Source organism: Lactuca sativa, chromosome 4 (genome assembly GCF_002870075.4).
Source record: "Lactuca sativa cultivar Salinas chromosome 4, Lsat_Salinas_v11, whole genome shotgun sequence".
In the NCBI taxonomy this organism is placed as follows: domain Eukaryota; kingdom Viridiplantae; phylum Streptophyta; class Magnoliopsida; order Asterales; family Asteraceae; genus Lactuca; species Lactuca sativa.
Window position 1 is genome coordinate 218,762,958 of NC_056626.2, and position 18,840 is coordinate 218,781,797.

An 18,840-nucleotide genomic window follows, 5' to 3' on the forward strand; every position below is an offset into this window, starting at 1 on the left:
GATCACAAGAGTCTGCTCAAGTATGGTGCGAGTAATCTCTGAAGAAAGAAACTCCCTAGTCTGCTCATCCATCTGCCCCGCCTCCGGGCCTGGTCCTGATCCCCCTCCGGCACCTGAATTGCCGACTGCTGGTCTAGGGCGTAATACCACCATTCTGAACACATAAAAAAAAACATCAGGAACGCTGATATATCTCGAGGAATCACTACTACCACAAGCTTCCTGGTCTCATCCCATCTTTCCTCGATTCGATTACGGATCCTCTGCTTTCAGTAGTACGAGCCCATACTACCTTCCACATCTATCCATACTTTCCTCGAGTACTGCCTCGACTCCACTAAGTCACTTCTACTACTGCTGATCTCTGCTACTCTCATCCTAGGCTTGCCCTAGGGAAATCTCTAACTCCACCCAATCCAGTCCTCAGCTGCTGAAGGCCTCCCTGTAATGCTAATTAGCCATTACCTGAATATCATCACATCTGACGAGGCTCAAATAATCATTCGAGTAAAAGAGTCATCCCTACAACGGTTAGACTCAAACAAGAGCTGCGCAATAGAGCCAAATACAGCACTCTGAGATTATTCAACCCTGATCACATGTGACGTGACGTATTCAGCTAACGGCTAACTCCCATCACTTAGAGTCCTACAAAGCACCAAGCAAGCAGCATTCGGACACAGGGAACTACTCAAGCAAATCTATTCTCATAACGAGAAACTGTACTAGCATGCAATTTGTAAGCTCATACTATCAGGCATAACCTAAACATGCTATCCTACTACTGTCTACTCACTACTAGCATGTAACTCTCATAAAGCTGAATCACATATAGCAGACACATAAGGCATCCTCCTAGATCCTTAGCCCTATTCTAGCATGCTGTTCTTACTGAAACTGATAACTCATAACATAAACTCGTATGGGTAATTTGGGAGTACTTACTTGAGCTCGGCTGATCGCATGCACCACACCCCTTTTCTCTTTTCAAAGTTCTTTTCTTTCTAAAAAATTTCTTTTCACTTTTCTAAAATTCTTTTCCTTTGAAAACATTTTACCACTTCCTTAGTTTGAGTTCAGACACACCCGAAAGTGTGCCTGAATCCCTCAAACCAAGGCTCTGATACCAACTTGTAATTGCCCAAAATACGACCCAAAATTTTTTGTTTTAAATAATAATAAAGATCATATTCCGATCGTCACATCATAAAACCATGTGTTAATTATCTCAACCCATAATAAAATGTCATGAACATTTGTGCCAAATCAAACTATGAATCAAAACAAACTCCCAGGAAAAGACTGAAGCTGTGGTGTGTGCGATGCCATCATCCCGGGCTCTTCCCTTTACTTGCGGAAGTACCTGAAACCAAAACTGAAACTGTAAGCGCGAAGCTTAGTGAGCTCCCCCAAACTACCACATACCATACAATAATATGTAAACACATATTGGGCCTTGCCCACTGCATCGGACCAAAGTCCGGAAACTGCATCGGGCCGAAGCCCGGACTAACTGGGACCATGTCCCCTGCATCGGACCAAAGTCCGGAAACTGCATCGGGCCGAAGCCCGGACTAACTGGGACCATGTCCCCTGGACCGGACTAAAGTCTAGAAACTGCATCGGGCCGAAGCCCGGACTAACTGGGACTATGTCCCCTGCATCGGACCGAGGTCCGGAACTGACTGATCATAGCACAGCATAAACACATATCAACTAGTATAAACACATATACTGCATACTGCTTCGGACTGAAGTTCGGAAAATATAACACATAAACATGCTTGAATCACAGAGACACCAAGCACATTGAACTACTGCATCGGACCGAAGGCCGAAACTACTGCTAACTAAACGGGCCGACATTGTGGCCGCAGACCCGTTCCTACTGGAAGGAAACTCACCTCGTGATGCTGACTGCTGAACTCCTGAATGAGAAATCCCAGACTGCTGCTCCGGCTGCTTCCCAGCTATAATGGGAAATAAATACTAAATCAGAATAGGGATTCCTCTATGGGTAAAATGACCATTTTACCCCTACTATGGTGTGGGACACAACATGGCCCAAAACCTCAATTCCTTCTAAATCCATCTATGGCCCCACTAATGGCCCAATTTGCTATATTGGGCCTAGAACCCTTTTATTGGGCCTTACCCAAGCCCAATACTAAATCCTTGGTCCTTACCAACTGAATTCTGATGGGCCATAATGGCCCAATGACCCTAAGCCTGAAACCTAGCCCACACCGAGGTCCAACACTCGAAGCCCAAAACTGGTAATGTACGCGGGGCGTACACCAAGGTACGCTGAGCGTACTGGCTGCTGGCTTGTACGCGGCGTGTACTTCCTTGTACGCCCAGCGTACAACTCTGTTAAGCCAACATCTCATTAAGTGCTTAATAGTTCGATCCAGAAGCTACAAATCCAGATCCTAAGCTTATTCCATGACTTAAGCCATAAAGTTGCTTACTTGATGGCTTACAAGTCTCATAAAGGCTCAAACTTCCACAAATAACATTCTACTTCCATAAAACCAACTAGATCTCATGCATGGTTCCATATAAGCCATAAAGGTCAAAACTTTACTTCTATGGGGACACTTGAGCTTCAAGGATAACAATCCCAAGCTCTAAAAACGAAGTTGCAAGATAAAGGTCCTTCCTTTGGACCTAAAAGGTCCAAACTTCCAAAAACTCCTAGATCTAAACTTACAAGAGGAAAGTTGGAAGCTTTATACCTCTTTTGAATGCCAAAAGAAAGGATGATCCCAGATCTATGAGCTCAAGGTGCTCAAGTTCGTCTTCTTCCACTTCTCTTCTTCTTCTCCTTCTTCACAAAAATAAGTTCAAAGATCAAACACACACAAACAAGGATCAAAGGGGATGAACTAGGGTTTCTCTGGAGTGAATGATAAGTGAGGAGTCCAAATAGGAGGCTATAATGGGGTTTAAATACGCCTCAACCCCTAAAATTAGGGTTTGCCACCTGACCATGTACGTTGGGCATACCATAAGCTATGCTGCACGTATGCTCAGCCTCCCCGCGATTCATTTAAGCAGTACACCCATCGTACAAGGGGGTTACGCCCCGCGTACGGCTTATGGGTTGCTTACACTTCAGCCCAAAATAAAGGTCCACTCACAATATTAATTAAATTATGGCCCAACATAAACTGAAGAATTAAATAACTTTTATACCTCGGAAACGATCGTTACAAGTTGTGTCTGGTACCAATGTCAGTGGGCCACATGTGGATGGTGGGACAAGTGGTGCAAGTGGGTCCCATGTGTCAGGTGGGGCAGATAAAGTAAATAAAGGCAAGGGAAAAGCAGTAAATTCAAAAGCTACCACTTGTACTTGGCACTTATATGCATCTAGGTCTTCGAAGGATGGGAATTGGTATGTGAAAACGTACAGTCTGAAGCACACTTGCCTTCAATCAAGGAAAATTCAAGCTTGCACAACCACTTTTCTTGCAAAACATATTACTAGACAAGTTCAATCAAACCCCACGGTTCCAATTCGATCCTTAAAAGAAGACTTTCAGCAGACATACTCAGCGGGGATTTCAAAGCATAAGATGTTTAGGGCTAAGGCAAGGGCTACAAAGAATGTTGTTGGGGACTACTCAAAGCAGTATGACTTGCTTAGAGATTATGCACTCGAATTACAGTCCACCAATTCAAACACCACAGTGAAGATAGATGTTGTAAGTGAGCCTAACCCGAACTTGGCTACTAGGCAGTTTAAGAGAATTTACATATGTTTAGGGCCACTTAAGTTGGGGTTTAAAGCTGGTATGAGGGACCTTCTTGGTCTTGATGGTGCCTTTATGAAAGGCCATTGTCATGGGCAAATATTGACAGTTGTAAGCTTAGACTCCAACAATGGTATATATCCACTTGCATATGCCATAGTAGAATCTGAAAATACTGCAAGTTGGAAATGGTTCTTGGAATGTCTAGGGGATGATTTGGAGATGGGGTCTAATTCTAACTTCACCACAAGTAGAACTTCAATTTACAAACTTCATCTTCTAATTCTTTCACTATCATCTTCAGCTAAAACCTCAAATTCTGAATTTCATCTTCTAACTCTTTCACTGAAAGCTTCAAATTGTTCATGCTCTTTAGTAGACCGGGAATCATAGCCTTAGCATGATCACACATTGGAGGATCAAACCATCCAAGGAATCGACATTTTGAGTCCTTTCAAAGATGTAGCAAACAAAATTAGGGCAACAATAAGGTGTTTGATTGCAAAAATTAGAACGCTACTTTACCGTAGAGGGCATGCGTAGAACCGTCGGCCTGGATTGAGTGGAGTCCACGATGTGCGCAACACAGAATTGTTGCCACAAAAGCATATGATCGTTACCATTTTCACAGAGAGAACCGTTGGGGAAGATGGGTTTAAGTCGAGGTTATATAGAGAAATTAGATTGCAATTTTGGTCCCATAAATGAAAGGACAAAAATACCCTCGCATGCATGGCACGTGGGGAAGAAAACGAAATGCCTCTAACGGCAGTTAGAGGCAGGGACCAAATCCACAGCTCAAACATCATATAAGGACGTTTTTTGCTAGCAAACTTTTTTTTGGACCTTACCCACAGAAATCGGCAAACCACAGGGACCATTTTTGCAATTTTGTCAAAATAATATCTATTAATATATAATACTTCATTAAAATAAAAAAGAATGTATGCAAAAATGGTCCTTATAGTATAGTAAAAGACAAAACTGTGAAAATGGTCTCTGGGGGTAAAAATGACATTTTTAGGAACTTAACGAATGAGGGACCAAAACCACAACAAAAATTGTTGAAAAGGTCCAAATCTGCAACTTTTTAAACGTTTGGACCGTAACCACATAAAATGAGAAACCACAGGGACCATTTTTGCAGTTTTGTCTTTATTTTTTAACACCAAAATTGTGTAAAAAATATACCAATAGTATTTCATCTCCAACCTTATTCTATTTTTTACATTGTTTCATACATGAAACAGTATTTACTTTATATATTTTTTGTTTATAACTTATAAAAACTGTCAAATTTTTATAATCTCTTTTGGTTGTAATAACTTTAAAAAATAACTTATTACAAATTATAGCCAAACAAATTAATTTTAAATTACTAATGGCTATCAATTTAATATACTCCATAATGTAGTATTATGTAATTAATAAGTTTTTACATTTACAATATATCTAGTCATTTGTTATAAACTATGTGCTAAAAAAGTAAAAGTGATACTTGAAAGTTCGACACCAAAGTGTGTAAATGAATAGTATAATACCAAATTTGTTATACTATTTATTTACACCAAAATGATGTTGGAGATTGATGTACACTATTTTGATATAAAAAAAAGAGATATGGAATAGGGTTGGAAATGCCATTATAATAGAAAGGTTACACCGAATGCGAGCCTTAATTAGATTAGAACAAAAGCAATCAGTTGACACAAAATGTTTGGAAAATATTATCTAAGATTATAACAAGCCATATACTAAAAAAATAACGAAGAAAACTGAAACAAAAATCTTTAGTCGATTTTTGATGATGAGTTGCGTTTGGCAGTGAATGCTATCATGTATATATAACCCTTCTAGCTAGCGATTATGATAGCCAGAGACAGAGTTGATATGCACACCCATCAAGGGTTACAGTTTAATTTTTATATTTTATGTTTTGAGCAATTAAGAACTGCGATTTCCAGCATTTATATTATGAGGGCTTGACAATTGGCATGACTGCCAACTTGTTTGTCTTCTTCAATTCATGGCGCGTGAATAACACTTGCATATGGATTTCCAAATACAAAAATAATCTTGCATTGGTGAGGTAGTTTTAATACAAAAATAATCTTGCATTCAAATTATTGTGGACACCCCACTATGGAACGACCAAAAAACCAAATAAGACTCAACAACACAATCCATTATCGTAGTAAAAGAGTACAACAGCCACCAATTATATATAAGCCGAATGAGAATTATCAAGATTTATCATCAATAATCTCTCTAAACTGCCTAAGGGAATAAAACACTATAAGGTTGGGAAATTTTCTATGATGGTAGGGATAAAATACATTTTTCAGATGACTACATATGACTACATGTAATTCTATAGATTTAAAAGACATTTGGTCTAACAGTATCAAAATATTTGAAAATATGTATTTTCTCTAAGTTTAGTAGTAAGATTTAAAGGATTTGTAGGGTGGCCGTTCTAAAATAAAAAATAATATGGCAAAATACATCAAATTCACAATATTTTGGTTATTTTGTAGTTTAACCATTATAGTTCAATTTTGACAATTAAAATCAACCCAACTTTGACAATTTTTTTTTATCTCGAACATTTTGACATGGTACAACAGATTAAAGAGGTCAATATAGAAAGTTTGGTCAAAATTTAATAGTTTTAGTGGAATATTTGTAATCAAAGTTGTGTTAAAAATTTTTATTGTTGACCACTTTAACATATTATACCAAGTAATATTGGTTCAAGATGAGAATTTTATTAAAAAAAAATCAGAAAATAAACTTCTTTAACAAGGTCGAGAGTATCCGGACCAACTTTCATATACCAACTAATCATCTAATCTATTTGAATCACTAACCTACATGATAGTGTCAAAAAGTTAAATATTGATTAATAGGTTACCATAAAATTTTATAAATCTTGAATATTAAGAAACTGAATATAATTTTTTTTTAATACATCAAAAAGTGGCTAAAATTTGTAGTTTTCACTCATACATTATGAAAAGATTCCTCTAACAATGTATCGTAAAGGTAAAAGGCGAGGAAATGCCAAATGGAGGGGGTAGCCGGTAGTCAGGCATGGCAGAAACCCTCATTGACGGTCACGGGTAATAAAATGAAAAGAACCAAAAGTAGCATTTCTAAAAATAAAAATTACAGAAATAAATAATTGACTTCACCAAAAATAATAATAATAATAATAATAACAATAATGATACTTATTGCAATTGCAATGAACTACTGAATATATATACGTGGTGGGATCCACCCTGCAGTTAACCAACCATATTCGCTCCCTGAAATCCGTCGAGGATGAGTGCCACGTGGACCCACAAACCCCGACAAATTCACGAAACCAAGCGCCCTTTTTCACCAGTTCCCAAAACAATAAAACCCCCCTCATACCTTCCGCCTCATGCACATTAACGGCTACTTTCATTATCATATCCCCATTTTTTTTTAATTAAAAAATCAATCCCATCTATAATTATATATATTCATTTGGCGGCAATTATTTAACTTTTTTTCCTTTATTCCTTTGAGGCTTTGACCCCTCCAAATCAGCAAAAGAACACCAACAAAGTCCCCATCATAAACCAACATATTAAATTAAATACAAATCATGTAATAGAAAAGTGAAAATTTATTTCAATAACATAATTATTTAAATAGGTGAAGGAAGAGAAGTCGGGTCGGCAGACGATGGCATATCTGGTCCGACCCGACACCCTTCCAGCATAAACACAACATCCGACATTCCAGGTCTTTCGGCCGGCTCATTTGTTGTACACAATAAGCCGACCTTTAGACCTAACAAAAACTCCTCCCACTCAGATGACTCCGGGTCAAGCTCAATAAGTCCCGGTTCCAAAAGTTCCGAAACTTGTCCCCGTTGTAGTTGTCTCTTCACCCACTTCACGATGTCCTCATCGTGATTAAACATTACAGGGTTTTTACCTGTTAGAATCTCTAATAGAACAACCCCGTAACTGTAGACATCAGACTCTTTCGTCGTTTCACCGGTTAATGTGGCCTCAGGGGCCACATAACCCAATGTCCCAATCGGGCTCGCGGTCGTGGACGTTGATGGTTCGACCTGTGTAGCCACGGTTAACTTATTAAGCCCAAAATCGGAAATATGTGCTTCGAAATCCGCATCAAAAAGAATATTTTGCGGTTTGATGTCTCCATGAACCATCGGAATGGAATGCACAAAAGCTAATCCTCGAGCGATTCCTAACGCGATTAAATGTCTCATTGGCCAATTCAAAACATGCCCATCTTGATGCGATGCCTCTTGGAGTAAAGTGGCTAGGTTTCCGTTTGGCATGTAGTCGTACACGAGTAACCGTACGTTATCAGATCGGCTTGCGAAATACCCACGGAGGACAGTCAGATTCCGGTGTCTGACTTTCCCGAGTGATTCCGCTTCTCTCCGGAATGTGGATTCCGGTGCGGAAGTGTCCGGAAGGCGACGGATGGAAAGAACGGTTCCGTCGGGAAACGAGGCTTTGAAAAGAAGCCCGAATGTTCCACGGCTTAACACATTTTCTTCATCGAATTGTCTTGTTGCTTCGAGGGCATCGGAATACGTGATTCTATTCTTGAAGAAGATTAATTTTGGAGCCCCGTTTTCTCCTCCACTACTATGATCTCTGCCCGAGCTTCCCCGGGCAGGGCTCGGTTTCTTCGGTTCGCCGGATTTTCCCATTTTTGACAGCTTTCTCCGCCACCGGAGGAGGAGAATGACATATCCGCAACAAGAAAGTAACAAAAACAAACCACCACCAGCCGCCAAACAGATGAGGAGAATCAGTTTCTTCTTTTTTGAAGAAATTTTTTTCTTGCAGTTTTTCGCTAATGGCTTCCCGCATAAACGATTGTTGAATTCGAACACTGATGGATCTGTAAATCGAGAACTTAATGGCATCGGTATCTCACCTTGAAGATCGTTTCTTGAAAGATTCAAATGTTTTAGGTTTGGAATCATGGAAAGAGATGCTGGAATTTTTCCGGTGAGATTGTTGGAAGAGAGATCTAATTCTGTTAAGTTGGAGAGGTTCGAGAGTGATTCCGGTATGTGGCCGGAAAAATGATTTGAATTTAGTAACAAAGAATTGAGGGAAGAAATTTCTGAAATGTTTTCTGGGATTTCACCGGTTAATCTGTTGTGACTAAGATCAAGGTTTTTCAGATGAGAAAGTTGGGAGAGAGTCGCCGGAATTGTACCTGTTAAAAGATTCCGACCAAGGTCTAGAACTTGAAGAATAGAAGAATTCCCTAACGCCGGTGGAATGGAATTAGTAATTCTATTGTTGGAAAGAGAAAGAAATGTGAGAGATGAAAGGAAGCCATACTCCGGTGGGATATGGCCGGAAAAGGAATTGGATGAGAGATTTAGATGCTCCAAACTTGACAAACTGCTGAAACCTTCAGGAACGTCGCCGGAAAATTTGTTTTCTTCCAAAGCAACGACTTTCAGATTTGGCAACCCAAAAAAATCAACCGGTAATTGACCGGAGAAACTCTGCTTACTTAAATCAAGGAGACTCAAACTTCGCAGCTTTGATATGGCTGCCGGAAACTCGCCGGAAAACCTGCAACCACTCATGTTTAACTCAATTAATCCCGGGAAATCCGCAACGAGGATCGGGAATGTTCCAGAAAAGTTGTTGTTGCTTAAATTCAAAGAAGTTAAGTTGCGAAGCTGTGTTAATTCTTGTTCCAAATCTCCGGTTAACTTATTGTTGCTCAAATTTAACGTTTCCAGCTCCGAGAGACCAGCAATACTCGAAGGTATCCCCCCAATGAAAAGATTTCTTCCAAGTGAGAGGACCTTTAACCTCTGCAATTCCCCAAAAATATCAGGAATTAGACCTGAAAATCTATTCCCTTCAAGATCAAGCACATTTAACGAGCTGCATTTTCGAATCTCATTTGGAAGTTCACCAGTAATCAAATTATCAGCCACCTTGAGTTCCTCCAAATTTAATAGATTTCCGATTTCAGGCGGCAAATTCCCAACGAAAGAATTTCCAGATAGATCCAAACTTGTAAGTGTGTGTAAATTTGTTAACCAAATTGGAAACGTTTCATTAATGTGATTCCCGTGAAGGTCTAGCACTTGTATAGATTTTGAGAATGTTGTCGAATTTGGGGGTTTGACTAAACCCGTGAGCGCATTAAACCCTAGCTTGATGATTCTTATTGAATTATCAGTGTTCAATAATAGAGAAGCGGGAATTGAACCTGATAACGTGTTTCCGAACAGAGATAGAACTTGAAGATTGGGAAGTTCGCCGATGCTTGCTGGAATTAACCCCTGGAGTTGGTTATTATCGGCGCTCAAGTGAATCAGCGACGAACAGTTAGCTATCGCCGACGGTAGCGTACCATATAACCGATTCGAATCGAGGAATAAGTACTGGAGGTTCTGAAAGTTGCCGATGATCGGTGGAACCTGGCCGGATAACGCATTGAACGATAAGTTAATGAGCTGGATCTCAGAAGCAACGGAGAGATTCCCCGGGATGTTTCCTGACAATGCATTGGAAGAAACATCGAGGTATCGAACTTGAGGAGGTAGGTTGCCGGAAATTTCGCCGGAGAGAAGGTTATGAGCGACATTAAGCACCAATAAGTTTGTTAGGTTTCCAAATGCCGGCGGTAAAACGCCGGTGAAGTAGTTGTACTGTAAATAAACAACTCGTAGAAGGGAGCATTGTGACAGAGCCGACGGAATCGAGCCATTGAAGTTATTCGTATGAAGACTCAGCTTACGCAAGTGGCTCAGCTCAGATATCCGGCTAGACAGCCGGCCAGATAAACCAAGCCGAGGTAAGAGAATTTCACGAACTCTGCCGTCGCTACAGGAAACCCCACGCCAATCACACGGGGCAGCCGGCGTAGGCGTATTCCACGCGTCCAACGCGCCGAGGGGATCGCGTACATTTTCTTTGAAGGATATTAGAGCTTGTATCTCCGCCGTAATGGCGGTGGTGGAGATAGTGGCGCAGAAGAGCACGGTGGTGACCAGTGCAAGAATGAGAAAAATAGCCGTTGGCATGGGGAATGTGGTAGGGATGGTGGGGAGCGTAAGTTAGCAGGCATGGCAAGAAGAAACAATGGAGAAAAACGAAAGAATCGTCATATATAAACAGATTTACAGGGAGACTGTGTTTTGGGTGTTTGTGTGTTTTTGGGCGTCGCTCTCTTTCATAATGTACGAATTGATATATAAATGGAAGAAGGGGTACCTTTTTTCTATTTTTTTTTTATTTGTATAATGGAGTATATTTTAATTGTTAAACTGAAATATGAAATGTATATAAAAAATGGGAATGGGAATAAACATCAAAAATAGATAGGATAGATCACTCGTATAGCCTGACTACTCATTATGACCATTATTTTCCATGCCACAGTACATCATTTATTGCACTACGTACAATCTTCATTCATGCTACGTCTCAAGATAAATACGATTTACTTCTTTCCCCAAATATTATAGAATATAGAATAATTATAGATAGTCCAAGTAAAAAAAAAGTAAAAAGTTATGGCAAAAAACCTTCTATATGTTTATCACGTATGACACTTCTTGTTAGTGATTATGACGACGCAAGTTGATGTGCACACCCATCAAGGGTGAGAATTTAATTTTGATATTTTATGTTTTGAGCAAATTAGAGCTGTGATTTCCAGCAATTATATTATTAGTTGAAAACTTCCCATGGAAATACATTGCTATTTTTAGGTAATATTATGAGGGGTTGAAAGTTTTGACATGGCTGCCAACTTGTTTGTATTTCCCTTTGGGCTCTTTTCAATTCATGATGCGTGAGTAACACTTGCATATGGATTTCCAAATACAAAACTGATCTTGCCATTTCAATTTAACTTGGGGACAATGGTGATTGGTGAGGTGGTTTTAATGCCACTTGTTGAGAAAAGAGAGTGATACTAAATGAATAACCAACGCTTTTACTATATTATTGCGGACACCCCACTATGGAACGACACAAAAACCAAATACGAGTCAACAACAACAATCCATTATCGTAGGAAAAGAGTACAACACCACCAATTATACATAAGCCAAGTGAGGATTATAAAGATTAACAATAACAATCTCTCTTAAAGTCTAAACCGACTTAAGGGAATAAAACACTATGAGGTTGAGATTCTTCTAGTGGTCGGGATTAGGTCACTTAAAAGGGACCCCTAATGGTGAAAAAACAAATATGTGAAAAAAAAAATTTATATATATATATATATATATATATATATATATATATAGGCTTAGGTTATTATATTTTAAGTAATTATTGTGTTATTTTATACATAAATGTGGGCCAATCATTTTACTTATTTAAAAAAAGTGATTAATACATATTATTGAATTAAATATAATTGAAAAATATCATCTAATTTAACTAGAAGGGTATTTTAGTCAATTAACATAGATTTAATAAAGGAAATTTGCATATTTTAAGGGATCATATATTCTATTAATTTTAAAAATCCGATTTTACGAATTATAAGGTTTTTAATTCGGACATTCTGACAGAATATGTTTGAGTATGTTCAAAAATAAAAAAAAAATATTTGAACTATAAAATAATAACATATTCTTGAACATATTTCTTGATCATAACTTTAAAAATTTCATGTAGAATAACAAAATTCTCGAACCATCAATTGAAGAATTAAAACAAAAATTACATTAATTCTTATAGAATACATGTAACAATTGCTAAGAATTATCATTTATTGTTAAAGAATAAAACAAAAAACTTTCAAATCTGGAAAAAAACATCAAAATCTAAGAAAGACACTACTACAATCTAAAAGAATAATGTTGCTAAGAGGCTTCGTTCAAATTTCGTGGTCCGTTCTTCAAGCATCAGCTTCTGTAGAAACAAATCCAATAATAAATTAGTGAGAAAATATCCATATTCCATTCCAACATAATTAGAATTCGTGATTCTATTCTGATAGAATTGGAATTCATTTACCAATAATTAGATTAATTCGGGGAATTCTAACAGAATATGTTCATGATCATCATAAAAAACATTCTTTTCTTATAGAATACTATAAACGAAGAAATACCATTCAGTTGAAGCATTTTAGCGAGCACTTGGTGTGCATCAAAACACCTTTCAATTTCGGATGAGAGGGTGCTACAGTCGCCGCAATAAGAACTCTAACCCTAGGAGGGTGCTACAGTCGGCGCTTATACCCCATCCCTCACTCGTCACCTCCTATCCGCCATTGGAGTTGGAAATCGCCGGAGCCACCCCCTCCTACGTATGAAAGAGAGCGAGCCAGTCGGATGCAAGAAGTCTAGAGTTGTCATGCCACCATCCCTTTCGTGGTGGCTAACTGTCGTGAATCTCTCAGTCACCATAATGTTTATATGGCTACTATGAAATACCGGTGCCCAACCACTGTCACCGCTTCAACGAGCATCGAAGACGAAGGCCGTTGATTGTAACTGTGGCAGCGAGCGATCAGAAGAAGCAAGATATTGGCTGTCGCGTTGTGTTTCACGTGAGTACGAGTGTTTATGCTCGTGTTTGGATGCGTATTCCAGAATATGTCGTCGTGTGTGCTTGGTCGGTCGGAAGTGGAGTGTGTACGAGAGGGAGATGAGAAGGAAAAGGTTGGGGGCGACGATGAATAGAAGAGAAGAAGGAAGAGGAGACATGAGGATATATACTAGAGATTGGGTTTTAAAACTGATATATTAAAGGGATATTAATTGATTTATATATTTACCATAATTAATTAAATGTATGATTACATATTTACCATTTTGAAATGATTGGCCTATATTTATTCATACAATAAATCAATAATTACTTTAAATACTTGAACCTAGCTATATATATATATATAGAGAGAGAGAGAGAGTTAGGTTCAAATGTTTTTAGCAACTATTGTGTGCCTAAATACACTAATGAGAATTCAAGAAATAATAAATAATTAATTAAATCATTAAAGGGTATTTTGGACCTTTTGTACTTTTATTTAAGGAAACTATTTAATTGAAATCATTCAATTAAGGAAATAAACTAATCATTCAATTAAGAAATTAAACTAAATATATTTAACCTAAGCCTTCCGTTCGTTCTTCCCCTGCTTCCATCGAGTTCCTTTCGTCCCCAATCAAATGAAGACGAGAACCGGTGATGCTTTCGTCACCACCACCAAGTGTCTGTTTCTGTCTCCACCTTCAGTTTCCCGAATTCCAGAAAACAACGCTCATTCAAATCCCTACTTTCCCAATCTATCTTGGCTTCTAAGCGTCAGTGTCAACAGTTTCCATGTCCAAAATTGTAGCAGTAGGGTTTCGTCGGGTTCGTGTCAATTCAAGAACAGAAAAAGCACTGTGCGCATGATTGGGAACGGGAGAGATTCTGATTTTGTCTCGCGACTCGGCGCCGATCATATTCGCCGCATGGAGCTTGGTAGCGCTGGCGCCGGAAGTTTGTTCCACTTCTTTACAAAGTCCAGATCAGTCAAAGCTCAAGCCTCTGGTTTGTTTCATTGGATTATGCTCTCTATTTACACTTCATAATTCGATCCAATTTTGCGCACAACTATTTTGTGCATTGGTGTTTGACCTAATGTCTATAATATAATTCTCATCTAATTCCAAATCTGTTTTCTGCTTCAGTGTTGTCAATGGTGCACTTGAGTATCTTGCCAAGGATCTTGGTATTGCTGAAAACAATTGGCTGGAATAAATGCGGTTGTGTATTATTCCACTTCTGTATGGAATACAATTCTAGGTTGTTTGTGCCTTTTTATTTTTCATCAACACAAATTAATTTACTCTTTAAACCTTGTGGTATGCATTCTAAATCAAATATGTTGCTGGAAATTATGTATTCTACCAGAATAGAATCGATATATTCTGTCAGAATGTATTATATGTATTCTGTCATATTCTATTTATTCTACCAGAATATATTAAGTGATAGTTAATTGCAAGTACATGTTTTTAACAATTATTAGTTTTTGTTGTATTTGTGATAGGAATGGCTGGAAGAAGGCGTTGAAGACCTTCATATTCTTTTAGAATATGTATAATTATATTAAAATGTATAAGGATTTTAATCTGTAAGAATATGTATGAATTTGTATTTAAGTTCGGATATATAAGAATATATTAGGATGTTTGTTATTTTTCAACATCTGATTCAAGAATTTTGTTTTTCTTCAATGATATTGTATTAGAATAAAATTTTGAAAGAGCATCATTCTAAAAAAATAATATTCTATTAGAATAATATTCTAAAAGAGCATCATTCTAAAAAAATAATATTATATTAGAATAATATTCTAAAAGAGCATCATTCTAACAAAAAATATTCTGACAGAATATAATCGGTAAAAATTGAAATTGAATTAATTAAAAAATTCAGATTTTTTAAATTAGAAGAATTAATCATCCCTAAAAATCTGAAAATTTTCTTTTATAAATGTAGTTAATTGTCCAAAATACCCTTTTGCTAAAAATTGTGTGATTATATGATATATGTTACCCCATCGTAATATCATACACTCTTAAATCATGTACATTGATTAATTTCATCCATTGGTCCAGATCTGTGCATTCTGACACACAATACTTAGTAAAAACAAAATAACCTAAGCCTATATATATATATATATATATATATATATATATATATATATATATATATATATATATATATATATATATATATATATATATATATATATATATATATAAAATTGAGATAACTATATGTATGTAATATAGCCACTATATTCAGAAAATTTTATGGTTTAACCTTTATATTTTAGTTTCATCGATGAAAGTTTCCTAAAATTGCTTAAGTTTGACATTTTCTACGTCCACTATTTTGATATAGTATAATAGATTAAAGTCGACAGGATAGAAAGGTCTGTCAAAATTGGTTGTATGATGATAATTAAGATGATTAAATTAAAATAATTTTTTCTGTTTAAAAAAAATCAAATACTTTATATATAATATATTTTTAAGGAAAAAACTAATGTTAAAAATTTAAAAAGTTTAGTGTCAATTTCTATCGTAACCATTATTATAAAAGTCGTATTAATATAGAAAAGTTAATAAAGTTTTTAACTTGCCAAACGAATGCTTTTGGGCTACTTTCGCACGATATAACCTCATTGCAAAAATAAGGCTATTCTTGCCGGAGTTATATTATATATTCTACATGTCTTACTAAGGGGTGTTTGGCTAAGCTTATTTATGACTTATTTTCCGAGCTTATTTTTTATAAATTTATTTTTTCTAACTTATTTTTCATGAGTTCGACTTATTTTCTTAGTATAAGTCATAATAAGCTCAGAAATTGAAAAATAAGTTAGGGTTTGTTTGATTGCCTTCTGACCCAGTCCAGTCATAAGTTTTTGTTGACCCGGTATGAGTCCATGTGTTTAATGTCATCTATATAACCTCTGACTCGGTCCAAAACTACCTTAAATCCTCCAACTCGGTCCAAGGAAAAAAAAACACCTGACTGGGTCATCTTCATCGTCTTCCCCTTTTGCCCTTTGGCACTGGATCGACCTCGCAAGCCAAATTCTTCCTCCTCACTGTGTTCTTCCTAAGACAACAACGCTCTTTGTTACCTTTCTTCCTCATACGTCCGCTGAGACGAGACCAGCCACCATCGCTCATCGCTCAGGCTCTCCGTTGTCCCGCCGACGCCAATACCGATACCATCGGATTCCTCCTCCACGCCATCGTCTTGCTCATGTGAGTTCTGGTTTCGAACAACAAGATGATGTCTATCGAATGGATCAATTTCACAAAATCAAAATCAATTTAACTGGTGAAATTGTTGTTGTGTGTCCAGATTATATTGTTGTTGACGTGTTGTATTTTTGTTGTTCATGTGCTATGATTTTGATTTTTATATATCTTTCACCTGATTTTGATTTTCCTTGTTGTTGATGTGCTTAGATTTTGATTTTTGTTTATCTTCCACTTGATTTCAGTGTTCCTTCTATCACCTGATTTCGATTTCAAAGAACATCAAGAAAGAGTTTTGCAGGGATTTTGGACTGACATACACCTCCTGTTGTTGTTGTTTTTTTGATTGAAGCCTCAAAGACAAGTTTTTTGAAGGTTAAGAGCTCGTGGGTTTTTTCCAATTTGCCCATGTTTATAACAATATAACATAACAAATGTGTATGAAACAAGTATATCCATTGTTTGGTATTAGTAGATTTTGTTGGTGGTTGGTTGTTGCTTAACATCATTTTGCCTCACAATTTACTAGATTACAATGTTCAAGTTATGTGCTTTCTTTTATAGCATCATGAATTGAAATAAGTGATCAGATTTTTCATGGTAAAATAAACTAATAAAAGAGTTATGAATGTAAAATGCTATAATTATATTAAAATTTAAAGTACATTGCTATAAGAATAATAAATAAAAGCGTGTAGTGTTCTTTAAGTGTTAATGTAAAGGAATTATTGTAAAATATATTGTCGAAGGGTAATATAGTCATTTTGTACTATCTGTCAGATGCAAAATCAAACAGGAAATTTCAGTCGGAAATTTACTCAGTCAGACCTTCTAACCCAATCAGCTCTAACCCAGTTAGTAATTATCAAACGACCCCTTAGAAAAATAAGCTTATAAAAAATAAGCCCGAAAAATAAGCCATAAATAAGCTTACCCAAACACCCCCTAAATAACCACCGGTTAAAAATTTATAAAACTGAAATATTAAGCAAACTCAATATAACTTTTAAAATATAAAAATGGCTAAATTTAATCACAACCTATAAAACATCTATGTATAATCTACTATTTAATTATTTTACTATTTAATTTTATTAAATATCAAAGCCAAACTGATAGAATGACGATATAATGTCTAACCAATATTCGCGAAGATTGACGACGTAATATATTTTTCTTTGATATAATTTCTTCATATAATTTAGGGGTAGCAAATCGGGTCATCGTGTCGTTCTTTTTGTCTAACACGACAAGATTTTAGGTAACACGAACACGACACGATATCGGGTTTTTTCTAACTAACACGAAAACGAACCGATTAAAAAATGACAAACACGACATGGCACGACAAAGATAACATGAAATAACAATTAATGTATCTAATTAATATTTATTCATACATAACACAAAAAACACGACAAAAAATATTAAATGATGTCAATTACATGTCAAAATTTGAACACGACACGACGTCGTGTTTTTTACACTTGACACGAACACGAATTTGAATTTTAGTTTCGTCTCAATTTCGTTTCGTATCATGTATTTTGTCGTGTCGTGTCATCAATTATCACCCCTAATATAATTATATCTATATATGTACGATTAACCTTAATACATATAGAGGATAATTATAATAATTCATTTTCATAATTATTACTATATCAATACGTTTAACCATTATATATATATATATATATATATATATATATATATATATATATATAATTGTTTTGATAACATGATATTATGACAGAGTAACAGCTAAGTACGGTATATATCCTTAAATTTGACCATCATTACTTCTATGTAGTAGGTTATCCTAGGAAATCGGATAGCATAACGTCTAGGTATAATCTTTTCATAGTATATCGGACAATATAACGAGTAGGAATAATATTTTTGCTTCAAAACTATGCAAAATACCTACCGGTCGTAATATTAATTATATGATTTCGGCAAGGTAACGATAGCGTATAATATCTAATATTTTGAGTGAGCGGCGTAGCGATATAAAATATATAACAATTTGTAATAAAATAACATGTATCCCCCCCCCCCCTCCTCCACTTTATATGTTATAAAAAGATGGAAAAGGGGTCGTGAACTCACCCTTGAAGCGTGATTCCGTTGAAGTATGGTAGACTCGGGACTTGGGATCACTCGGACTTGAAGATAGAGCTTAATAATATCTAAAATATATAAATGAAGAAATTTCTAAGAATTTTCTAAATCGAAATCGAGAGGAGGGAAGCAGATTTGGAGTGAGGAAGGAAAGGAGCAGCA

The 18,840-nt window shown here is 36.5% G+C and overlaps 1 protein-coding gene across 1 annotated transcript; it reads right to left on the bottom strand.

Annotated features, from left to right (window-relative positions):
- Window positions 1-7,398: 7,398 nt before the first annotated feature.
- LOC111879685 (probable LRR receptor-like serine/threonine-protein kinase At4g36180) lies at window positions 7,399-10,999 on the bottom strand. Its single transcript, XM_023876146.2, has one exon. It carries the CDS (start codon window positions 10,837-10,839, stop codon window positions 7,438-7,440), a length of 3,402 nt encoding a protein of 1,133 aa, XP_023731914.1. The 5' UTR covers window positions 10,840-10,999; the 3' UTR covers window positions 7,399-7,437.
- Between the last annotated feature and the right edge of the window lie 7,841 nt (window positions 11,000-18,840).

Excerpts from the sequence above, each read along its gene's own strand:
- LOC111879685 (XM_023876146.2), bottom strand. The coding sequence starts at position 10,839 with ATGCCAACGGCTATTTTTCTCATTCTTGCACTGGTCACCACCGTGCTC.